Source organism: Copidosoma floridanum, unplaced genomic scaffold (genome assembly GCF_036245765.1).
Source record: "Copidosoma floridanum isolate Cflo_tuat_1 unplaced genomic scaffold, Cflo_Japanese_pri ptg000012l, whole genome shotgun sequence".
Taxonomy (NCBI): domain Eukaryota; kingdom Metazoa; phylum Arthropoda; class Insecta; order Hymenoptera; family Encyrtidae; genus Copidosoma; species Copidosoma floridanum.
In genome coordinates this window covers 4,215,255-4,240,907 of record NW_028321889.1, presented here as the reverse complement: position 1 = coordinate 4,240,907, position 25,653 = coordinate 4,215,255, and the positions used below count along the sequence as shown (strand labels likewise).

General features: G+C 43.5%; 4 protein-coding genes across 7 annotated transcripts; 1 reads left to right on the top strand and 3 right to left on the bottom strand.

Moving 5' to 3' along the window:
• Window positions 1-403: 403 nt before the first annotated feature.
• LOC106637255 (uncharacterized) lies at window positions 404-9,236 on the bottom strand. Its single transcript, XM_014349967.2, has 9 exons — window positions 9,176-9,236; window positions 7,127-7,464; window positions 6,649-6,871; window positions 6,340-6,544; window positions 6,111-6,265; window positions 4,999-5,219; window positions 4,552-4,737; window positions 2,985-3,162; window positions 404-633 (listed from the first exon to the last, which is right to left on the bottom strand). The coding sequence occupies exons 1-9, from the start codon at window positions 9,234-9,236 to the stop codon at window positions 494-496; spliced, it is 1,707 nt and encodes a 568-aa protein (XP_014205453.2). The 3' UTR covers window positions 404-493.
• A 1,905-nt stretch (window positions 9,237-11,141) lies between these two features.
• On the bottom strand, window positions 11,142-18,681 carry Ir93a (Ionotropic receptor 93a). The gene is made up of 15 exons (XM_089590300.1): window positions 18,643-18,681; window positions 16,960-17,118; window positions 16,653-16,751; window positions 16,435-16,584; window positions 15,531-15,754; window positions 15,307-15,468; window positions 14,675-14,842; window positions 13,799-14,044; window positions 13,476-13,658; window positions 12,438-12,665; window positions 12,185-12,341; window positions 11,864-12,108; window positions 11,551-11,795; window positions 11,305-11,465; window positions 11,142-11,239 (listed from the first exon to the last, which is right to left on the bottom strand). The coding sequence occupies exons 2-15, from the start codon at window positions 17,066-17,068 to the stop codon at window positions 11,142-11,144; spliced, it is 2,475 nt and encodes an 824-aa protein (XP_089446426.1). The 5' UTR covers window positions 17,069-17,118; window positions 18,643-18,681.
• A 320-nt stretch (window positions 18,682-19,001) lies between these two features.
• Dok (docking protein homolog) lies at window positions 19,002-23,363 on the top strand. Of its 4 annotated transcripts, none has more exons than XM_014350049.2 (4): window positions 19,002-19,407; window positions 19,514-19,805; window positions 20,496-20,669; window positions 20,763-23,363. In XM_014350049.2, the coding sequence occupies exons 2-4, from the start codon at window positions 19,734-19,736 to the stop codon at window positions 22,254-22,256; spliced, it is 1,740 nt and encodes a 579-aa protein (XP_014205535.2). In that variant the 5' UTR covers window positions 19,002-19,407; window positions 19,514-19,733; the 3' UTR covers window positions 22,257-23,363. The 4 variants fall into 4 exon arrangements, with proteins under 4 accessions (XP_014205535.2, XP_089446412.1, XP_089446411.1 ...); XM_089590286.1 differs by having other exon boundaries at window positions 19,002-19,805; window positions 20,763-21,532; window positions 21,578-23,363; XM_089590285.1 differs by having other exon boundaries at window positions 19,002-19,805; window positions 20,763-22,148; window positions 22,182-23,363.
• On the bottom strand, window positions 23,143-24,591 carry LOC106637317 (uncharacterized). Its single transcript, XM_014350051.2, has one exon. It carries the CDS (start codon window positions 24,344-24,346, stop codon window positions 23,711-23,713), a length of 636 nt encoding a protein of 211 aa, XP_014205537.2. The 5' UTR covers window positions 24,347-24,591; the 3' UTR covers window positions 23,143-23,710.
• Window positions 24,592-25,653: the final 1,062 nt, after the last annotated feature.

The following is a 25,653-nucleotide window of genomic DNA, read 5'->3' as shown; positions in this document are numbered from 1 at the left end:
TACATGGATAGCAATATCAACTAAAACTATACATCTATCGAGCTATAACCACCTTAGGAATACAAGTTTCACCTCTAGATCATATTATTGCCGTGCAAACAACGAATTGGTCATGGTATTTATTTATTTCATATCCTATCCAACAAATAACCATAAGTGTTACGCATACGTATATGCACACATGTTGAATAAAAATCCCGTTAAATGTGCCCAACGACCATTGAAATACGTTCATCATGGACTCATCTATATAAAAGTGCAAAAAAAAAAAAAAAAAAAAAAAAAAATCCCTTTAACGGACGCATAAAATTTCGAATCGATCGCGTTCTCCTCCGTGGAAATCAAGTCCCGATTCAAATTCAAATGGAGCCTCACAGGGCTACTGATGACCGGCCGACTGCAATATCCCGCTCCGTAATGTTCGTCCGTACGTATACATACATATATTATGGTCGAGCGGGGGACAAATGGCTCGAACGACTTCCTCGGCTCCTCAGAGTATTCGAGAGTTGAGGGGATCGTCGATGCGTCCGGCTATGAGGGACACCGACGTCTCGTTGTCGATGATGAAGTAGAGGAACGGATGCTCCGCCGTAAAGGTCACCAGACCCAGTCTGTCCAACAGGCCGTTTGCTGAAATAGTTACGGTACGAGTCACGACATAATATACCCCATTCGCTCGAGATTTTTTTTTTTCACCATTTCGTAAACCTGTAATCAATGAGGTATCCTTCGAACCCCGCACGGTTTTGTAATTGACATCAGCGCAAAAAAAAGTCAATGATGGCTGAGTTAAACATGTAATTGTACCTCGGATCTCGTGTATTATACATACGTGTGTAAGGTATTCGCGCGAAAATTGTCAAAATTCAAGTAAGTAACGAAAAAGCAAATAGGTGATATCGTGGGCGCCAAATGAAAGAAAGAAGGCCTTGGAAAAGGCGTATCCCTAAAATCCCGCGATAACGTAGCCCATGTGGAGCGAACTGTACCAGCGTAAAATTACTACTCTCGTATCTGCCGTTATACCAATAGCGTCAATTAAAGTTTAAGGAACGAAAGGGGGAAAAAAAATAGTCCGGAGTAAGAAAATCCCATTCAACTCCAAAGGCATTTCTAATTACCAACTTTGCGACCCTCCTCGATTCGAACGAGGAGGCGTGTTATGAGGGGTTTCAAGCGTACGTATAGTCATTTGCACGTGAATACCTGTCAGCCATTTTAGCATTTCAGTGTTGCGAAAGAAAAAGGAAAAGATGCGACGGGGGGCTTTCAAAACTCCCGATGTGCACAAGCGACGGAAGAACCCTTTACTTAACGCGAGCAAGAAGGGGGAGGACATTATTTTTCAGCCTCCGCGCAACGATTGCAAAGAAAGGAAAATGTATGTTTGTATTAACACTGCGCGCGAAACAAAGAAAACCCATCCATACATATATATAAAAATAAGAAGAGACGAGGACGAATCGGACATTATATTCCTCTGTCTCACATTCGCTCGGTATATCCTCGTGGTAGCGCGTGACTCACGCACACCCGCCAGGATACCAGCCATTAGGTCGTAGGATCTCTTTTAATCTCGACAATGCTGAGAAAATTCTTGGCTCTCATTCAGTGCGCTCTTTGGTGTCGTTGGATGGAAAACGCGGGATTTCGATTAAAAATATAGATACCCACAGCAGTATATAGTCTGCGGCAATTGCCGTTCTTCCGATGCTAATGGCTGCCGTGTTGTTACTAGGTTTTTTTTTTTTTTTTTTTCTTTCCTTCGCTCCTTCAAGAGGATATACCTATCGGGATACGAGAGCGGCGCTGGAAAACAGCTCCGAGTGATTTTCAAGAATGTGCTTTAGACAACAAAAGACTCTCTTTCGTTACTTATGCTTTTCGAGATTCTCGAATAACCGATCATACGTTACATATACTTCACTGGAACGTAGAATCAGAGCCGATAAACGTGATTTGTGTCACCTTTCGAACCACCGGTTTTAGTATTTAAAAAACCGTTTCATGATTAAAAAACAAAAAAACAAAATAAACACAGTATAGTTTCGAAACAGTAATCACCGATTTCTATGTGCACCGGTACTCACTTACCCAAAATGAATAAAATTTAATATGCATCCCGTCGAATCAACATCGCAAGGAGGCGAAATAGGGTCTGCACCCTCGGCACGAGCTCGTATTACGTATATACACACACACACACACACACACACACACACACACACACACACACAAAATCAACGTAACCCCCCCGGACAACATGGTTAACATTCTCCTCGACGGGTATCCTCGTATTCTCGAGTCACCATTACCAAATGAAAACAATCCAACTCGCGGGAGGTATTCACAGAACGTCCCCGTGGAATCCAATCATACGTTGCACCCATCGCCGGAAGGATAAACTAATCCGACCCCGTTGTGTAAACTGCGCAGTCTATCGTGATACCCTCTCTCTCTCTGTTTTTTTGCACGGAAGCCGGCTTTCTCCCCTTGTTTGTGTGCGCGTTTAATTCATCGGAGTCGAGTTTTCCGGAAAATGGGCCAATGCCACAACCACCCCACCTGCCCATGTTTGCCCCTACATGTAGGTACACGGGGAAAAGAGTTTACCCGATAAGGTGTATAATTTTCCCAATTGGTCGTCAAAAGCAAGCCAAACATTCTCGAATTGCCGTGCTAGTGTACACGGTTGAATTATTTAACGAGGACGTTACGCAAGACGCGCCGTCGGAGTTACTTCACCGGCGGATCGATCGTAAAAGTAAAAATTAAATCCTCCGCGCGATGCCGAACAATGGCGGCCCGGGATTGCACAACCGCGTGTATACAAAGCGCCATTTCGAGCCTTGGACCGGTATATGAGAAAAAAAAACAAAAAAAAAAAAACGACTTCCTCCACAAGTAGTAACAGCCGGGTATGGTCGGACAAACAATTTTTTCGTTTTTTTTTTTTTTTTTTTTTTTTTTTTTTTTTTTACCTGGACGCAGGTAGCGATATTCGCTGTTGTGGCCGGTCGGCGCGTCGCTGTTGTTCCTCATGAAGTTCCTTATGTTGATGGCCACGCTCTGCTGGACGTCCCTGGCGTACACCCCCAGGTCGGGCGTCATCGGCGACAGGTCGGCCAGCCGCGGCTCGAAAACGTCCTTTATCCCCAACTGCAGAGGCGAAAACGAGGGCAATATTATTCTCTCCCCCTCTTGTATATAATATATTTACGCAGGAGGGGCTTCAGCGGAGGAAAAATTGATGAACCCCGAGAGAAAGAGAGGGGGGGATCTAATCTCGCGAAATTTGCTCGGCGAGTCTTCGGTCCATCTAAATCAATCGGGTCGAATTTAACGGCGTCATCTTCGCGTGTGCGCGTCCCAGGGAGGGGATACAAAGAAGGCAGATCGACGTTGACGTAGGTCGTGCTTTTTTGTCCCCGAAGAATCCGATGTCGCTCCTCCTCCGACGTGTGGGATGTGCTGCTAATGAGAAACGACCCCTTGGAATTTTTCGTGTCCCTGGATTGCCTCCCCCGTATCTACTTTTTTTATACCACACCAATGTATATATATATTTTTTTTTTTTTTTTTTTTTTCGTCCTAATCAACTTTCTCGATTATACCACGTCAAAACGGGTAATGAGTTCCGAATGAACTCGGTTTATTCGTTTTTCCGAGCGAGGAAAAGAAGCTCCTCGGCAAAGGTTGGATGATGACGATGATTCAAAGAGCCACTCGACCGGATTAGTTTATCAACGCTGCACGTCGCTTGTCTTTGGAAAGCTGGGAAGCGCAAACTTTGTGCAACTGACGCCGAAAACCATTGTGATTCTTACTCTTAATGAGTTTTATTTATTTATTTGCTTTTTTTTTTTTTTTCACTTGGCGCAAACGAAGCTTGACCGTACACACAAACAAATGGCTCGACGAAATTCGTTTCGAGAAAACACGCGTGAATTTTTTATCGACATCCCCCGAGTGCTCGATAAATAAGGGACCAAACGTTTCGGGCTGGCGTGTGTGTGTAGGCCGGCGGTAATAAATGATAACGAACGGCGTTGGGCTATTCGTCATCATCAAATCGACGCCCCCGATTACCTTCCCTATATATTTGTTTTTTTTTTCTTTTTCGTTCCATCCTCGTCCGCTTCGACTCTGAAATTGAAGGGACCTCGTTTGTTCGCTTCTATACATTATAGCGCGAGAGCCCGTGCAGCCAAATAAGAATTAACGTCACCAGGAAAAAAATAAAATAAAAAAAAAAACCAAGGGAGCGATTTGTATACTTTTTTTTTGCGCCAATTGTATCTTTAGGATTAATATTTTATCGATTGGAAAGAAAACAGCTCACCCCTCGTCCGCTATGCAGAAGCGTGACCTCAAGGAAGAGGGGAGAAAAAAAAAGTCCCATCAAACGCACACCCTTATCTCCTCGGATGAAAAAAAAAAAAAAAAAAAAAAAAAAGAAAAACCTCCCCCCTCGCCACGGCAAAGGACCAAAGAGAAAAATCAAAGGAGGAGGTCAAAGAGGGAGAAAGAAAGAAAAAACAAACTCACCCGTTGCAGGTAGGGGGTGAGGGTTACGAAGCCCCGTAGCATGAAGGAGGGTATGGTGGCGCGTATCCAGGTGGGCTGTAGGTGCTTGCGCAGCAGTCGTAGACTCTGGCCCGTGAGCTCGCGCCCCAATCGGCTCGTATCGACCCTCTCGGTCGGCAGGAACAGCAGCACGCTGTACTTGGGATTCTACGCCCACGCGCACCCCATCGTATTTGTTGTTGTTTATTATTATTATCATGACAAGGCGACAATGTAACATTGTAACGCTCTTTGTTTTTTTTACCCTCGACTTTTTTTTTTTACATAATTTTTCGATACCCCGTTTTTTTTTTTTTTTTTTTTTCTTTTTTTTCTCATTTACATCGACAATTGAGTTTCAAGGTATTTCAAAATAATTCCCTCGTGGAAATGAAAAAAAACAAAAATAAAAAAAAAAATTGTACTGACGTCCAGCGGAAACTCGAGCCCGACAGCCTTGAGGGTGGGAAAGTAGGCGAAGGGCAAAACGGTGGTGTAGATGGCCGCGGGCACCTGCACGGGCTCGCACCCGTTAACCAGAAACTGCAGCTCGGTCGTGTCCTGAACGTTGGTGGGCAGAGCCGGCTGGTCCGCCCATGCGTTCAAGTCTTGCATCCACGGGCCCTCCTCCACCAAGTGAAGGGATCGTCCTTTCAATCATAACGTTATCGTGATGTATATACATATATGTGGTCGTAGGTGTAATACGTATCGTGTATGCGTGATATATACGTGCGCTGTCAAACGCACAGAGCCAAGCTCTCCTTTTGCGGTGCACACGTATATACCTACACCCCAATAATCCGATGAAACGTCAAAAGCGACACATGTACTGTTCTCAGGGCCGCGGTGAGCATGAGACGTAGTGCACAACTTTCATATTGGATTGTGGTATTGACAGTTTAAGCGGGAAATATTTATCTGCGAAAACTTTGTTTCAACCAATTAGAGGTTGATCAAATTCTTATGAGAAAACTCGACTCGTGGGAAAAGCATGACGAGTTGCCTCTCGATCCACCCACGTATATACAACAAAAACTAATTTTCATTTCAAGTAAATTCGTGATTATTCAAGTACAGCGTAGGATTGGTTTTTGTTTTTTTTTTTTTCATATCGAGGCAAAACAAGGGATAAATACCAAAATACCGTATACACGGAAGATCGGAAAACCATACGTAATAACGAAATTCAACGATTTCCCTTGAAGCTCTCTCGAGCGAGGGAAAGCCGACTCCAACGCACCAGCAGCCAATTACTCTCTACCCCCGACTTCAAAAGGCCTCTCTGTCTCTCTCGAAATTTGAAACTATTACATTGGTATACAACAAATGGAGCACGCGCACACCGTAAATTTTACACATTCCACATGATATAGTTGTATACTTGCAAATGGTGAAATACCATCTCTCTCATCGGCACGTAGATGGACATTTGTAGCCCCAAACACGTACCACCCTTTGTTTTCCACCCATTTGTCGTTTGTTTAACATTTAAAGTTGAGCGATTCGAGTTGGTGTGAGCCCTTATTATACACGTGTACCTGGATAATTTGAGTAGTAGCCGTAGGTGCTGCGCCGTCGCCTCCTCCTCAAGTTCGGGGCGGCGACAGTCGCGATGTCATCCCCCAGCCCGGTGGTAGTCTCGGCGGCGCTTGGCACCATCGTCGACCCGATCGCCTCGTTCGTCGTGGTCGGCCTGTAACAGCCCAACACCCATCATACACGCCTCGATCGAAAATTTTCCCCCCTCCCACCCCAAAACACACTTACTGCCTAGTGGTGCTCGGGCTGGTGGTCGCCATGGTGGTGGTGGCTGCATCCGTTGTCGTGGTCATCGGTTCCTGCGTCGTGGTTGTCGCCCTCGTTGGGCTGGTCGGCGGTGGGACCGTCGTACCCGCTGGCGTCGTCGAGTCATCCACGGAGGGGTCCATCGTCGTCGCTACCGTCACGCCGTCCATGGACATCGACACACCCACTGCATGATATACCCACAATTGTATCCACACTCGTACCGTGTACTTTTGTCTCTCACGCCATCACGTGCAGCATCGTCATTACATTATATACGTATATGTGTACCGTTCAACGGGGTCTGCTCGGTGGAGGTGGTGGTCGGAGGTGTGGTGGTGGTGGGCGAGCCCCTGAGGCCGAAGCTGTTGGTCCCGTTGGGCCCGAAATTCGACAGGTCTATCGTGAGGTCGAACCCGTAGATCCTCAGCACGGCCTCGTACTCGGGCCGCAAGCTCGTGTTCTCCCGGTTGAGGTTCAGCCCACCGAGGAAGCCGTCGGGATTCAGGTAGGTCTGCGCACCGACGACCAAGCACCAACATTGCCGGGCGGGGGAGGGGGGGAGGAAATAATGATAAAAATTACCATTCCGCGCTGTTTATATTCAACGGCAATGATCGTTATTGCTTCTACAGCATATCCTTTCAGTAATTTATTGCGCACTGTCGAAGCAATGATAATACATAATTTTCTGTTTATATATACTTGCAAAGCGGTAACATTTGCTGTGGAATTTGGTGTAAAATTTGAGAGGGGGGTGGGCCCGTACCCTTAGCGTCCGGTGTATGTCGCCGAGGCCGAGCCTCACGATGGCCCGGTCCCTGGGGAAGCCCAAGCACTCGACGATCTGTTGCCTGCCCCGGCCGGCCGAGCCTTCGTAGAGGGCGGCGAGGATGAAGCCGAGCCCGGCCGGGGAGAAGGCCACGTTGCCGGCCTCCACGTATTGCTGGAGGACCCGAGCGCCCAGGGAGTTGACCACGTCCGCCATGAGGTCCACGGGCTTGATGAGGGGTGGCGCCGGCACCCGGTACCTATGCTGCCAGCCGGCGTGCGGTTGTTGGTAGTGCAGTTGCGCGTCGTAGTAGTGGCCGTGGGCTTCCGGTGGGGCTGTTGGGTCATTTAATGAGACAAAAAAAAAAAAAAAGGCGTGGGGCATGAGTATACGGATGGGCCGTTCAACGCCACACGTGGATAACGACCCTTTGTTTCGCCCTTCGTCGTTAGATAAAGACAAGTGCGTGCTGGGTTTACAATACCTTTGGGTATTGGTCAAATATACGGTGTGTTTTTTCATTTTTACATACAACGTTTGGGACGAAATCTATTTCCGTGTACATGAGCTAAAAACAAAAAACAACACCGGAGTTTTACTCTTGGAAAGTGTTTTTGAACAAACCCACAAAACAATGATCATGACTGACATCGTACAGATGTCAAATTGACGCCAAATTCCATCACCATGATGTCTTTTAGTTATCAGTTGTCTGAAGATAACATTTTGACAACTTATAACTAAAAGACGTCATAGTGATGGAATTTGGCGTCAATTAGACATCTGTACGATGTCAGTATCATCAATGTTTTGTGGGAAGATAACGATTCGCCGACAAGTCGTAGCCAACGAGGGGTTACGGTGAATTTTGCAAGTTAAAAGGAGTCATTGTGTAGGAGCAAAACGTATTGTATGATTTTCATGCGAGACGAGTCCTCGTGATTCAAGAGCTTCCACGTATAGGTCTCGATATGCCCACAGCGAGCAAACGACGCAAATCAAAGTACTCGCAAGGAGCGCGAATAAGTTGTATTTTCTTTGAAATTCCCTTCAAAGGAGTACATGGTACACGAGACGCCTTGGTTTTATTTTTCAAGGGGGAAGGGGGAGAAGGGAAGAAGAAAAAAGAATCGGCGGACGCGCCACCCGCACTATTTTTCCTCGGAATCGCGTTCTCTCTCTCTTATCTGCACAAAGGATGAAAAATCCTTATTTCTATCTCTGACTCTGATCCGTCGAGCAAAAACGCGATTGGCGCCCGGGAGAAAAATCTTTGATTTGATTTACGACCCGGTGGGAAGAAGAAGAAGAAAAAGCACGCGCGTATACGCGTCTCTTTATACCTTAAATTTTACACTTTTATTTATTTTTTATCATCTGTTTTCAATTGCAAAATCATACCCCCCCTAGATCTCCGTGAAACTCAGCAGGCAAACCGACAAACACCCCTTATTAGGTACTCTTGAAGCGAGTCTAATTAACAACTCAATTAGCCGATTCCACGCGAGTTTATACTCGCGACAGTTGGTTAGTTACGAACTCTCCTCCTTCCCACTCGCTGACAACTTGCGTACACGCATATATTATTAGCATGGAGTATATTTATATAACATAAACTCAACCTGTTTGGTTCAACTTTCTCAAAGTGACAAAGTATATATATTGTGTTTGGCGGAAAAATCCAGGCTCGTTTGCACAATCGGAAACTTAATTGCCTGGAAGTTATGGCTCTTTTCGCACCCGAGAGAGCCCCAGTGATATAAAATACCAACCCAATTACGTAAATTCGCTCAAACATGAAAAAGTCAAGAGATACGCTGAAAACACCAAGTTGTAAAACAAAGGAAAAAAAAAAAAAACAAAAGTTTTACCACGCGTATACATATATATTATACTGCGCGATTGCGCAACGCGCGTTTTTATCATCTCGGCCAGCCAAATCAATCCAAACTATTATCATCATCCGGAAAAAAAAAAAAATAAAAATAAGGACACACGTGTGTGTATATAACATATATGATGTGCGGTTTATAGAATTTGCATTACGTGACAGGACGAAGCATCCGGCGAAGAAAAAACTGACGATGCACGTTACGTGGTCGCCCATCATAATATCCTTTCCTCTTGATGGTGGTGGATGTGTGTGTACTGTTACCGTTCTTGTCACGCCCGACCCCTGATATTTTTGGTATCTCTGGTCCTAGTCCGCTTTGGATTGGCGGCTTTTCATGCTAGCACACCAAAGTCCTTAAACACGCACCGCGGGGCAAGCTCGTTTGAAACTCACATTTGGTAGATTCGCCAAAGAAAATCAAAGAGGGGGAAAAAAAAAACAAAAAAAAACGTATCAGTCAAACGGTGGATCATGCAGTTGAGACGGGATAAAAGAAAATGTATACAAGGAGATCGTCCGGCGATCAGCGCGGGCGTCACAATGGGACTGAGGAGTTGGCCGTAGCGGCGCGTCTGTGTAACACAGGGTCCTCAGCGCCAAAGACAACAGATCGAGCGCTGCTCGGTTGTTCCCTCCTACATATACACGTTGTTGTACTCCTCTCGGCATCAGGTCAACCGTGACAAGGTCGCACGGCGAACACACAAACTCCCCTTCCATACCTCTCGCGGAACACTATATCTATGCATTACGCTCCTCTTTCTCTCTGGGAGAAAGATTTACTCTCTCTCTCTCTCTCTACTTTTGTACGCCCACACGTTGGTGTCTGATACAAGTCGTTTCGATCAAAGGCCCGTCTGTGAGAAAATGCAATACGGGGTTTTTTTTTCAAAGATCTCGCTTTTTTTCCGAAAGATATTAGCATTGGCCACTTTAAAAGGGTAGGAATCGAGTTCGCATCCTTATATACCTTTTGGTTAAACAAACGAACAAACGACCTCTTTGGGTGTGCAGTTGGAAAAACAAAAAACCCAGTGGCTCCGTGGCTGCTCGTACAGATACGCAGGGGGTATAAAGCCAAAACAACCGTGGAGAGAAAAAAGGGCGACGGTGAGCTGACTTATACTATCCGTTACAAACGAGAGTCGTATCGATCGTGAAAATTATTTCGAAAGCCCAAGCAGTCGGGCCGTCCAATCTCCGTTAACGACCAAAACGCTGCAGTTGCGCGGGCTTGTTTCGAAACCTCGATAATCCACTCGAGGGCAAGGAAAATCCATCCGACCATCGATCACCCGTATACCGAGCATTCACCTCCGCGTCCGTGCAAACCTTGGGCGCCTGCGAGACAACAGGCGCTGCGGTCTTTTGGAATCATCCGTGCTGCACGTTATTCGCGCAATGCACACGTTAAACGGAATGGAAATAGAAGAAAGAAAAGAAGCTATTCATGAGGTGGCATCTCCCATGGGGGGGGTAAGGATTGATAGAGGGGGGGGGGCCTCATTATCCGAGAGCGCGTTACGTAAACCGGCGAACAAGTGCGGGCTGGACTTTTTACCTTAAACACGTAACGAAGACTCGAGTGGCCGAGTGGATGGAGACAATGGCTCGATACATAATTGCGGGGACGAGCCGGGAATTATATACGATCGACGTTGTAGCTGCTCCACGCTTTTACGAGGATGTTATACATGGACACTGTAGCGAGTGCACTGTATATAGGTATGGGCTAATCATGGCTTAAACGCCGCACTCGCGATAAATTGCTCCTCAGGCTTTGACGAGGATTTCTCCCCCCCCCCCTTCCAACTGAATGTAGATGATCGCTTATATAGTTTTTCTCTGCCAGGGTTTGCAATTCACTCCTTGGCGAATATAATTATGCTATATGTATAAGAAGATATTATATGGAGACGCCCAAGTTTCGAGGGAATTTCATGTCCGCAGTCTTCCATAGTAAATATTGCAAGTTAATTGTTCATCAAGTTGCGTGTAGTTGGATGAAAAAAAAAATGCCTTGCTTTGGTTAATTTTTCGTCATTCTTTATTCTCTTGAACCAAAATTTAAAAAAAAAAAAAAACAAAAAAAAAAACCTAGTATACCAACGGTGATCCTTAGGACACGAACGGACGAACGAGTTTCCGGGCGGCGGCTTCCTTCCTCCTGTGCCAAAAGTACTCGATGGCGATGGTGGCGAAGGCACAAGTGAACCCTAAAAAAAAAAAAAAAAAAGCAATTAACGGCTCAAAAGAGAAAGCACACAGGGAAGATACTCACCGATGGCCAGGACGAAAAATATCCCCTGCATGTCGCTCATGTTGACCTTGTGATTGGTGGCCTCCTGTATCGCGCTCATCCCCTCCGAGCACTTGTTCTTCGCCACCACCTTGTCCTCGGTCCACTTCTTAATCAGGCCCGACTCGTGCATCCTCTTGATCCTGCGACAAAAAAAAAAAAACGCTCGATCGTCGCGGCCACCCGACCCAAACTGCAAGGCCATGTACCAAAAGGTGGGTCGCTCACGCCGCATCGACGAGCCGCAGGTAGGGACTGTCGGCGGCCACGAGCATGGCCAGGTTCTCGGACATGAGGTCGTCGGCGCTGAGATGGAGGTTGCACGTCCCGGTCTCGTTGAGGTCGATCCCCATGAGAAAAGTGAGCGACACCCGCCAATCGATGAACACGTGGCTCTCTGACTTGACGCGCTCGAGGATCTCCAGCGGCTTGGTCGGGTCCTGCCTCTCAGCGGCCGCCAGCAGCTCCTTGTACTGTAATACACGCAGACAGAATAAAGGCTCCTTTTTTTTTTTTTTTCGCAACGAAAGGAAAGACGTACGCGCTCGTTGGCGGCGGCCGCGTAGACGAGGTAAGCCTCGAGGGCGCTGCCGTTGGGGAAGCTCCACCGGTAGTCGGAACCGCGGGCCAGGAGATCGTCGATTGTGTCGATGGTCGCGTCCATCCGGGGAAAAGTGAGGAAAGCTATGAGCGAGCCCGAGTAGGTGGCCACCACGACCATCACCACGATCCACCACGTGCCGACGATCAGCCGAGCGCTGTCCGCCCTGGGCAGGCTCATACCACCTGTTGAACACACACACTGCAGATACGAGATCGGGGAGGTGTATATCCTGGGAGGAGATTGTTGGTAGATACTGACCTTGCTGGAGCAGGGCACCGTAAACGTACCAGGAGCACTGCCACAGGCTCGACAGGGCAGTTTTGTCGCGCGGGTCGAGGGGCCGCGGACTGTAGCGCACCGTGAGATGCAAAATCGGTCCGATCACCAGAATCATCGATGACAGGCAGATCCAGGTCTACTGGGGGGGAAAGGGGGAAAAAAGAAAGCAAAAACATTGTATGTTGTATTTGTACAGGACACGAGTGTGTGTGTGTATTCGGGAGAGACCGACAGCTCCGGTGAAGGGGGCAGCGAAGAGGAGGGCCCGGCTGAGTAGTTTCGGCTTGGCGGAGAGCAGGGCGTAGGTTTGATCGGCGACGGAGGCCGTGAAGTTGACCCCGTGTACTTTCTCGCCCACGGTGAGGGCGACCGCGGCCAAGAACACCTTGCGCGACCGCACAAGCTCTGCTACCTGGTGCGGCACCTTATGGCCTACGGATATGGCCGCGATTGCGGTATCCTCGGGACAAAAATGACAGATGTGTACGTACAGTTCCGCCAAAGTTAGAGAGAAATCGAGGTATTATATAATTTTTAAATGTCGTCAAAGTACTCGATTAAAGGGTGTAGTTGAAACATTTTTGTTTCTCATAAAGGACATCGGGGGTAATAATTTTAAGGAGGTATGGTGCACCAACTGGTTAACCAGTTCCATCAAACTGGATACTTTTTAATGGAAAAACCCAATGTAGGAAAGCTGTAGAGTTGAAAAACTTGGCTATCCGTGACAATAATGTTTTACTCCCTACAGCCAATCCCATATTAAGCGTTGAAGAAGAAAAAAATGGTTTAGTTTAATGGAATTGGTGTGCAATAGTTTACGAAGTACACTGAAAGAAAAAAAAAAAAATAATGAAAATTACTGTGCAAGAATGGCCATCTGGTATACTGTTAGGTGGTCTATACAGACTTTTTACCATTTCTATAATTTTTTAATGATCGGAACAGCAGTTTTTGTTGTAAGTACCACTTATTTTTTTACGGTTTGTACAATATAAATTACTGTACAGCAATGAAATGGTAAAAAATTAGGTTTGCCACGGCAAAAAGTCCTTATGCAACATCAAAATGGCACCAGATTACACCATTCTGGCACGGTAATTTTTATTTCTTCTCTCAGTGGATCCATTTGGTTGTTTTTAAAAAACGTTCATCAAGACTACTGAAATGAATTAAATTCCGATTACACGCTTTGAACGTGTGCTTCAAGACACTGAGAGTACTAAAGAAAAGGCGATAAATAAATAATTCATTCACATTGGTATTATACCTTTGACGAGTGGTCGTCGTCGCTCCGCAGCGCCGTGGATGCCGTGGGGGTGAGAGTCGAGGGCAGACGCACCGTGTACGTGAAATTCAATTTAGCACTCAATTGTCGCAATATGTCAAAGACGAGGCCACCGTACACGGGTCCGCTATTGTTCGAATGCTTGATTATCTGCCACGGCGGATTCTGTGGAGGGAGGATCAAACATCACGTCTCTCGTTGCAACCTTACCCCCGTCCGTTGGAGTTTGGCACGGTTGAGCCAATGTACGTCCCAACGGAGGGGCTCACAATTGGTCTTAAAACAGAGGCACGCGGTCGACGTACGTGGAAGGAGACGACGGGCAGGGAAATGCCGCGAAAGCCGTGGCTGATGTGCGGGAAGAGTGGCTCGGTCATGCGAATCCCGGGTCCGGGGCTCCAGTCGCCCGTTTCCTGGAACCACGGCCCTCCTCTCGCGGCAGATTCCGGGGCATCGAAGGACATGCCCCACACGATGGCTGATACCAGCTTCCAGGTCAAACATCCCCCGCAGCCGGAGCCAGGGAGTGAGCGGGCACGAGACAGCTCCCTCTGTAATGATGCATTTTTTTTTTTTTTTTTTTTTTTTTTGCAGTTTTGGTTTTATCCGTAATAAGCGATCGTTTTCCAAAATGTTTTGATGGTTTTTCAAAAGCTAAGCTGTAAATTTCAGATTTTTGAGTTAGAATCATCCTTCAAGCATGACTCTGTGTTTATTCAATCTTTTGTTCTTTGATACCAACGTGATGATTGAAGTTTTGTTTGAAATCAACTTTATGGACAATAAATTTTCTTGGGTCTTATACGCAAAAAAGTTGCACTGTAAGTACAGGTAAAGGTATGTATATATTATGGGCATTGTATTCCAACTTTAAATCAAAATGTCGTTTCTTTTTTTCTTTCCTCTCAAGTATATGTACAAAGTAGGAGATTCGATAGAACTCGAGACTTGAAAACATAGTTGACACTAACTTTTAACAACATTCAAGCATAAAATTGCGTAAGTTCCTAGCTACAATTTACATTTCTTCGTACAATTTTTCTCTACATAAAATACATCAACCAAGTTTATGGCATAAAAAATATTCCTTAGTACTTTTTAGCAACAAAAAAAAAATAATAATAATAATAAATACGGCAGCAGTAAAAACACAAGAATTAAATAATGTAAAAAAATCTCACGTTCATGTTCCTAATGATTTCGACTTTTCGCTGGGCTTTTGTCAGCCTGACGACTTCGAACTCCTCCTCGGTAACGCGATCGTAGAGCTCCTGTTCGCTCATCAGCGAATTTTCCAAACTTTTGGCCAAGGCTCGAATCATCTCTTTCACGTGGCACGCCAAACCCATCTATGAGGGATAATAATATGTATGGACCGAAGAGCGTCGATTTATCATTTTTTTTTTTTTTTTTTTTTTTTTTTTTCAACAATCCGTTATTATGATGCATCTGTGAATTTTCAAGGTAAATTTTAAAAGAAAAAAAAACCATACACATAATATGCAGACAAAGATGCCCAAATTGAATGTGCGAATTAAAAAGACATTATTCGTGTATAAGTATAACGCAAGTTCCCAATTATCTTTTACTAATTATATACTGACAAATACTTTTAAAAAAAGTTCATATCATGTACATCTCGCGTCCTCCGAATGTATAACAATCGAGAACCAATCGCGTTATATTTTTCGTCCGACATAATCACACCATTTTCTATAATAACAGTAAATGTCCCTTCAGTAAACTCAAAGTTTTGGCGCGAAAACTTTTCGAGTCGAGCCACATAAAAAAAAAAATCCCCCAATGAACTAACGTTACAGTTTGGCTGGACGTCGGTGGCGTTGCGCACGAAAGCCACGTTCTCGCCCTCGCGGAGGAAGTGCACCAGTGACGTGAAGTTGGTCTCCTGGTCCGAGCTCTCGCTTATGACGAACAGCCACTGGCTCTCCGGGTGGAGCATCTTCAACGACCTCGCCTGCGGGAAAAAGCAAACCGGATACGTGCACGGGTCTATGGGAAACCGTTCCCGAAACTCACGACTTCGAGGATCGAGAACACCATGTCGAATGTCACGATGGCCATGAAACAGGTGCCGAGCTGCTCGACGCGAAAGTCCGCGAGGATCTTGTGGAGGCGTTGGCGCATCGCCACCTCGTTCCTCTCGAACTTGGTCGAGAACAGGGCTCGGGCCGACAACGTGAGTCGCTCGTCCGGAAGCTCGACCGACAGGGCTTTCACCACCCGGCTGATGGTGTCTCTAGCTGTGGATTGTCACGTTATTTACGACATATACTCAACACTTTAGCCCAACGTTTGAGTGTGGGGAAAAAGTTGGGTTTTTTTTTTTTTTTTTTTCCTCTACAAACAATGAGGGATGAATAATTGTACCGTAAAATTAAATACATGTATACCTCGAGCAATGATTTCAGAAGGGTGTGTATTTTACTCGATGTTTGATCAATAATATGGTGAAATCGATGAAGATTCGATACTCCCCCGCGTAAACATTTTTACGTTTGGCCTAACTTTCGACAAACTTTGGCCAAGCTCGGGCAACGAGAAAATCCCAAACTTGAATTTGCGTTGGAATATTTGACTCAAATTTAGCAAATGTTCATCCAAACGTCTAAAAAATTAATTTGTTGTGTCAGTATATTAGTTGGTCTGCATATACGACTTACGAAAAATATTGAGTCAAATATTTCTACGAAAATTCAAGTTTGGGATTTTCTCGTTGCCCAAGCTTGGCCAAACGTTGGCCACATGAACTTTGGCGAAAGTTAGGCAAAACGTAAAAATTTTTACGCGGGCCACCCCAACAAATGTATGAGGTGTTTGCATATATGTGTATGAGTGCTGTGAGAAAATAAAAATATTTTTTTAGCCGGTGATAAGCGCTAAAGAGTAGGACGTTATTTGCAATGCTTCGTTGGAATCTTACCGAAGGTGTCGTCGTGGATAAAGTTGATTTTGGGCCACGATAGTGTGCTGCTCACTCGGAGATCGAAGAAAATCTGGGGCAGCTCCTCGCCCGGGACGATTAGCGGCAAGCCCACGCCAAAGTTCTCGGGTATTCTCGGGCAATCGGGATCTTTTTTTAACAGAGGAAGAATGGAGCTCGGAATATTTATGAAAATTGAAAAAAGCTCGTTGCGTTACCCGTTATCGCGAGATGCACAAGTTTCTCTTTCTCGGCTTGTTTGTGCAGGTGCCAAGTTGATTCGCAAGTCGCCACGGTGAACAAGACCGTGTAGTCCACTGAATAAAAGCATAAATTAATTGTTACAATCACAAATTTTAATTTTTTTTTTATCTATAATGTTCTTTCATAGTCACACAGTGCAATGTTTGATAAAATCAAGTACAAATAATGGATCATAATTGTTGATCGAAAAAAAAAAAAAACAAATCGTTAAAAAACCAGTAAGTACATACTTCTTTTTACCATTTGCACTTCAGAATTTACCTCGTCGCAAATTGGCGTTCGAATCGCCATACACTGCAAAGTCGATTCCACCGGTTTTCATGGTTTTTCCAACCACGTGGGCGATGATATCCGAGATCTCCGATAGCATTTTGTGATAATACTCGACGTGTTCGAAAAAATCTTTCTCGATGACCACGGCTTTTTTTAAAATAAATCAAAAAGTTACTGATAATACAACTATATGAATTTAAATGACTTCAGTCGAAAAGATGATTCAAAATGTAAGTGTTAACGAAAAGCAAGACATTTCATGTGCGTTGTTTGCTGATATTGATAAGCATGGACGTCACTGCAAACATCGTACGATGAAGTGCTTCATCAGTATTTTTGAAATTTGATTGTTTTATCACACTAACGCTCGGTGAGTCGCATTTCAAATCTAACAAAACACAACGATTGACTGTATACTTGGACGTCATTCGAATTTTTGACTCATTGCTTTTTTCCATGTCAGTTGGACGACGAAAGTATACATACGTAAATGTCCCGTGAAAAGTAATTAAACATCGGTTTAGTGTGAGCACAACTCACCCATTGATGCGTTAGCCGTAACGAGTGACGGAAAATCATTGTAGCCCGCGGTGTCTCTGATAATCAACAGCAAAACAAATGGAAAAACGAATAACATCTCTCTTTACTACGGCTTTCGCCGAATTACCATATTTTAACTGAAACAAACGCAAAACACCAATAAACTCGAAAACAACACCCGCGACGGTTGCGTCCCGAGAACGATATATTCGCGCGATTCTTCATCGTTGCGTCCAGCGTTTCGAGTCAACGAACAGTACCTGCACCTGATGGTTGCGTTCGTCATATTAAATCCATAACCGATTCACTATGCTCTAGTACTGAATTATGAAATTTTTCATTACTCCAAGCTAATACGGAACACACGACCATACTTGGCTGTGGAGAGTCTTGAAATGAGCAAAAAAAAAAAGAAAACGTATATCTTCAGGGTCAGGGGAGGGGAAAAAAACACTGAGAATCCGGGTTACGAAGGGTATGCGCACGCGGAGCGGACTTTCGTATTATTAATTGAAAAGAGAATCGAACGGGCCACGAGAGTTCGTTTACGCGTACGTGAATAATGCAGTCCTGGTTTTGGGTCACCCAGTTTGGCTTTTTCGACATCACGAGCATAAAGTATACATGATCATATACTTATATGTGGCTATGAGCTAAGAAGATTAAAGGAAAAAGATCGATTTTCTCAACGTTCCATCCTTCGAATATCATTAAAAATTCAAAAACTAATAACGAACTCGCTATGTTACATTTGAGAAAGCAAATGGGGAAAAAAAACTTATGAATCAACTTGTGGAATTGCTCGTGAATTTTTTAGCAGCGTTTCGCGTTGATTTTCTTTTCGTGATGAGCTTTCCCAAGTATACATGTACGTACACCTGTAACGACTACCGCTCTGATTTTTTTTTCTCCGTATACGGAGTGTGTCTCGCGATCGATGATTTTAATTAAAAACTTTTGCTCTTTCATGTATCTCGTTTAGTTTTTTTTTGATTCTGCGAAACGAAGGACTGCAAAAAAGGATCGTGTGGGTGTTTTTTAAATTATAGTCCATCGGTTGTAAACTATACCGAAATAAAGGACACAACATTTTAACGATACTTTTACGAATGTACACGGTTAAAAAATAACTTTTATTTTTGCAACTCTATGTTGTTGCTGGTTTTTTTTTCTCCCCAGCGCTCACAGAGATATTATCCATCCCGATAGATTCAAAACAACTTAATTTCAATTTGCCGAATGATAATTTTTAAACTTTTACGGTCCGAGTCAGAAGTCACCTCTGATGAACGCTCGACGCTCTGACGCTCACGCTCTCAACGTTACGCATGCGCTTAACTTGATTCCTTCACACACCCATACACACACGCACACTCCCCCCACACGCAAGTTTTCAGGTTTTCAGAGAGTGTTTTTCACCTGTAATATATACATATATATATGAGCTTGTTTTTCTGTTCTGCACAGCACATAACACGCGTGTAGTCTGCACTACGAAGCATGCAAGTTAACAAGTGTACGAAAAAATTAATCACCGCACACGAGAAGTAACAGTTATACTTTAATATGGCATAGTGTCGAAGTAAAGCCGTGAACCTTGGAGGAAAAAAGAGCAACCCTCGCCACAAAGACAGCAAATTTTCAACCGATGTGCGTGTCGACGAGGAGAGTTTCACCAGGACGCCGAAGAAACAGGAAGCGCAACAGCTGGGGCTGCTGCACAACGATCACTTGCCGTTGTCCTCATAGTCGTCAGTCTCCTGTTGTCATCGTTAGCCTCAAAATTGTCAAATCAGCAGCAACGGCAATGGATACAGAAGCCTTTTTATTGTCCTTGTTGTCGTCATCACTAGCATTTTGGGCAAAGGGCTGAAGAGAGAGGCGACTATAAACATGGTAACAGAGCAGGAAATATTTTTTTCGCATCTGTCGAAGTACGATTTACTACCATTGTTACCTATACGTTGTAACAATTCTTTATTCTTTTTATCAAATGTCAAAGGAGTACCGTAGCTCAGGCAGAACAATTATAAGTGCCCTCGAGATACATAGAGAGTGAAAGAGAGTGCATGCAGTAACAGCAGCAGAGAAAGGAATAAAGTTATTGGCTGTTCTTGTTGATTATCATTGTTACTGTTGCCGCGCCCCTCGTCCGGAGTCCGGATTGTTTTTATGTTGTGTTGTTGTTACTGTTGTTGAAAAAAAGTGGATAAAAAGGAGTCATGGGGTTGGAGGAGCCGCTTCTTAAGGGCTATCTGCTACTGCCGCCCCAGGGCATGTTGCAACAACTTAAGGTCAGTGAACAACAATCGCAATGCATCTCTGCCTATCTATTACTTTCAACTGTTTTTAACGTCTTCTATGACACCATGCAGTATACCTATAAGATGTGTTTAAAAAATCATCTCGACAGTATGGGAGTGTACTGTCGGGTGTATATACATGTATATTGGTGCAACAAGTGTTTTTGCAGCAGCTAATACCACGGCCGGTTTTTTGTTCGTTTGTTTCTACTTTTGACATCTTTCAATGCCTATTTAGTATAATATCGTGAAAATTTATTGACTTCCATGACCGGTAATCGAATCACTTTCGACCATCATGAACGCGAGTGAAAAATCAGCAAAAATATCAACCGACATCACTGCACTATCGTTCGGGGAACCTCCGACATCCGGTGATTCGTCTCTCGGCTGACAAAAAGGAGACAGGAAATTCCTGCTCGTTCTTCTTTTTTTTTCTTATTCTCGGACAATATTGTTCTCGTTGTCACTCGATATTTTTCGAATAACTTTGACTAACGGCCGTTTGAACTCTTGCACTTTCACTTTCTTTTTTCCCTATGTCTGATGAATCATTTACACGGAATGAGAAAACGAATTTTCTTTTCAGTCAATGAAAATAATGATTCTTATCTTATGTATCTTAGACCACGAGTTAATAAAGAAAATGTTAATGAAAAATACTCGTTGTTCTGCCAATAGAAATCGTGGTACAAAAAGTACTGCCAGATATTCAAACCCAGCAAGTATGGAATCCAGAGACTGGAAATTTACGACAGTCAGGAGGAAGCTCTAACTCAACAGCACACCCAGCGCATCATCACCCTGGAGGCTTGTATAAAAATCTCGCTGAGCAGTCAGCCCCTCACATTTACTGTAAGTAAAAAAGCACTAGCGATTTTACAAAACAAAGAACCACCAAATAACATGTTGTATTCATCATACACGCATTTCTTACCCACTCCACAGCTGGTGACCAAGTCAGGAGTCCACCACTTCGGTTGTTGTTCCGAAGTCGAGGTGGCCAACTGGATGAGTGCCTTCCAGTCGGTAGCTTTCAAAGACGACGCGTCGAGCATCACTGTCGAGGAAGACAACGACCTTTATTGCACGAGCGGCGAGGGTGTCTTCACCGTTAAAATATCCGAGACCGAGGCGTCGCGCAAGTGTGGCCTCGAACCTTTAAAAAACTACACTCTAATAGTCGGTGCCACCGAGATGAAGCTCATGGATACAAGCTTGCACGTACTCTACACGTGGCCCTACCAGTATATACGCAAGTATGGCTACAGCGAGAAAAAGTTTACCTTCGAGGCGGGCAGGCGTTGCGGCTCGGGTGAGGGTTCCTTCTGCCTGGAGCACAAGAACCAGCTCGATATCTATCGTTGCTTTGTATCCAACAAAACGAAAATGAAGCAGATGCTCAGTGGTGGCGAAAACAGTCCCACGGTCGACTGCAGTGATGCCCAGTTCCATGCCGCCCTTTCGATGGAAGCTGGCTCGCGCTCGCCCCTGCCCCCCTCGGTCAACACCTCCAAGAACCTGATCGACCTCGACATATCTGGCTTCACGCAGAACAACAGCAACAATAACAGCCAGCAGAAACAGCTTTTACTGCCCAGCCCAATCTCACCGACAGATCCCGTCAAGCCGCCACTGCCCTCCAAACCAAAGCCCGTCAAACCTCCCAGAAAGCCGGTGTTCGCCGTTAAGCCGCCGATCAGCAACTTCGACTCGGAGTACCAACCACTGGTGCTCGATCTGTCGGCCAGTAACAAGTACAGCAGCAAACAGCAACAGATCCTCGCCTCACCGACTTCCCCCGAGGTATTACCAAAGGGTAAGAGCGTTATCGTCACGGATGACGAGAAGCACCCCTACGACCTTGTCGAGGTCAGGAGCGACGCCTGGAGGACTCATGGCCTGGAGAACGTACCACACACAGAGAGGCTAAAACAGAGCGGTAAACCAGCGGCGGTAGCACCCATGGATAAGGACACTCATCAAGAGATCAATGAACCGCGCTACCAGACGTTGAACTTTTCCTCGCAGAATTCTTCGATCAAGAGCAACTCGCCCTCCATTATACACAACATTCCGAGCCCCAACGACCCACCGGACTACGATAGACTTCAGCACTTTGGTACGGTTCACAAGAACAAGAATAATCCTGGTTATCGGACGCCCTCCATCGGTTCCTCCGCCTCGTCGACGGCTCAGCTCATCTCGTCCAAGGACTCGAGTCCTGTTTCCGTCAATAATTACGACCTCGTTGAGGACTTGAACGCCATCAGGCTGGCCAACGATGCTCATCACGGTTACGGCAGCATAAGGAAGAAGTCAAGCTCGTCGTCCGCGGGTTTTGGCGTCGTATCGTCGACCAATCAGATGATGCATGAGCCCAAGTATAACGTGGTCAATGACAGCGAGTACGCCATCGTTTCGAAACCCAAGCGAGTTTAACGACGATAAATTGTTTTCTTCCCTTTTCATTTACCATTCAACGCCTTCGTACTTGTATGTGGTACATGATAGATACTGTGCATTCTACGGATTTTTTTAGATATTTATGTCTTGAAGACGCATTTAAATATTGACAAATCAATTAAAGCGAGAATTGAAGGTTACTTTTCGCTGTGACTATTTTCACAAAAAAAAAAATCAACTTGGAACCGCCTTTTTTTAATAGTATTCAAATCTTTTTGTGATTCTCATTCATTTTATTTATGTAGGATATTGATCTTGTTCCTCGATCTGACCAATAAGTCTTGTACATATGTTTTTTATGGACTGATTGAAACTTCGATCCTTATGGAGTCATACTTTGTTATCTCGTAATTTTTATATCGTTAACTTTGTGCGAAAAAAAATACCAAATTCTTCTTCTCTTTTATTTTTAACGTCTTATTAATTTTCCAGAAACTTGTGTACTTACCATTACTTTGTCCAATAATTGTTATTGTTACGATTGAATTAGCATTTTTGATAAAACGACACAATATACGAATATATTTTTGAAATATATATATATACACGTACATACATATGTATATGTATAAGTACTGCAACAATTTTATATTTTAAATGGAATGTTAGATTTTAAGCTACCTTAAGTGTCGAAAATCGTGATATGCCTCTTAAGAGCGACCAAAGAATGATGTTCGAGACTATGAGCATATGTTTGCAATCACAATTTGCCATGAAAAATTGAGTAATCAAAAGAATTTCTGAGTCAATAGTGCTAATAGTCTCGTGTGTGCCTTGCGCTATTATATAAGAATGGACCAATTTTCTAATTTAAAATAATTATATTAGTTTTAACTTTTTTATAAATTTTTTATTTTCCATCCAATTGAACAAATTTTTATTATATTTTGTGAAAATTTTAGACTTTAAACGTGTTAACTCATCAGTGGATCAATTATAGCTTTTTGATAGACATGAGTTAATAGTGTACAAAAAAATCAATTGAAATATAGTTTGCATAAAATATAATAAATTTTTATTTGGTATATTATACATGTGAAAAAAAAGTTTTTGTATCAGTAATACTTTTTGAAATAAACTGTCAAAAATCATGTGCCAAATGTTTTAATTAAATAAAATCTATCTTATTATTACCAAAGTGTCGAGTTTCAACAATTGCAACCTAATTCGAACTTATTTACAAGAAACACTTGCCTGCATCAATATGCAGCTATAAACAATCAATCCAAAAAAACCTATCTATCTACAAAACAATCTAACCTTATTAATACACAATTTTCACAAAAACCTTATTGTACAGTTGCTTAAATATTTACAAAAGTGTAAAAAACCATATGCAGTTGAACACAGCAACAAATAACAAGAAACCTTTATACACAACCATATACAGGAGTCCTCGGATCAAGTTTTTTTTTGGTACTTTAATCTTCTCAATTGTTCTTTCCATCCTCTTCAATTTTAGGACTTTCCTCACTTTTGATAGCACTATCATCAATTAACTCCTGTTCCTTTATTCGTCTTTGAACCTTTATCACCTCCTCCTCAGCTATGGCTTCAAAGTATCCCCCAATGTCATCTCTGATCCTGCATACACTTTCACCCTTCTGCCTGAGTATAGTTTCAATATTTCTCGTTTTATGTCCAGGACCAAACCAGCCAAGGTTGTCAGCTATCAAATGATTGTTCTTACAACCGTCACAGCGTACAATCACTACACCCTTGTTGTATGCCAGCTTTGTTATGATTTTGTTTTCATTTCTTGTGTTACATCGCTTGCAAGTGAAACCTAGCATCAGCTTACCCTCGACTTTTCCTAGTTGATGTCTGTTCAATACCAAATTTTTACCACTTTTCTTATAGCCTTCGTCCTCAAGCTTCGGCGGCTCGCTCTTCAAAGCTGGCTCGTACTTGATCCTCGACATTATGCTCCTCGACAAGGAAAAGCTGTTTTGATGCGTCAACATGACTGTTCTTCTCAGATTTTGCATATTCGTGACATTGTCCTGCATGCGCCTCAACGTCATCCTCAAGCCAAAGCTTAATACTCGTCTCGACAAGCACCACATTTTTAGTCCCGTTCAACACCGAAACGCAGATTAACTATAACTTTTCTAACAATAAGTATGATTGACTTTGGGCTGAGGTACTTTTATTGAAGATGTTTGTTTCAACACATAACCTAACAATGAGTAATGGATGACTTATGAAAGATGCGTGTTCAGTTCGTTTAACTACCACGTGATGTAAGAAATGCAAACGATGGTGCAATCTACTCCTACCCTAAGTACAAAAATAAACAGTTGTTGACGTATTTTTTTTTTCTTATTGAACGAACTCAACTCTATACATTCAAATAGTCTTATCATGTTTATTAACTTATTATCAGTGATGTGCTACAATTTGATGGAAAAACAAAAAAACTTTTTGTTTTTTTATAAAAACTGGAGAAAAGCGCCGCTGTACATGTATGCATGTACTGTAATTAATTACATATTGAGAGATTTGAGAGTAGGCCAAAATATGTTTATGCAAGTATAGACTTATATTATTGCGATGGTTGAAAAAAAAAATAACAATAATATAATTTCACTGATAGAAGCTACATTAAAAACATTTTAAACGTATGTATACGCACTGGAGGCGTATAAAAATTTAATTTGAAAAGTATAGAGAGTAATTGATATTTGAAATTGTGCATACATGTACGTAAAATTTTTAAAAAATGGTTTAAAAAAGTGATATGTAACTTTACTTCGATGAAATTTGGTCATCCTCAAAACACGCGTAAAGTTTATTAAAATTTCCCGCGTATTTTTTATCAACGAAACTGTGACGAAAAGACTCCATAACAGACTTGGTTTGTCCTGCTGTTTGTTTGGACCTTTGTAAATTGCAAATCGTAATATAATATTACATTACATACTCATTTGATATCAAACTCAAACAGAATATGGGTGTTTTCCGCCATCGTCTGCACCAGCAAGTAATTTAAGGTTGCGCTCTTCGCTTATACCATCAGGTCGGTAAGTCAACTACCTTGAATTAACTGGCGCTCTGTTCCGTAATCTATTAAAATAGCAGACGACAGTCAACAGCGATGAAATCTTCACTTTTTTCTCGACTTTCACGTCGTCTGCTGTTTTAACTTGCAGATTACCGAATAAATATATTTGTTGACTTACTGACCTGACGCCGTCAGGCTGACGGTAACGTATAGAGCGCAAATTTAAATTACTTGCTGGTGACGACGATTGCGGAAAACACCCCAAGCGGCGTTACCACCACGACCTACGTAACTTTACAGCCTCTGATTTTATCATTCTGGTAAAGAGAGCACGGTGTAAGATGTACGTGAAGTTATGTGTAGTAATTA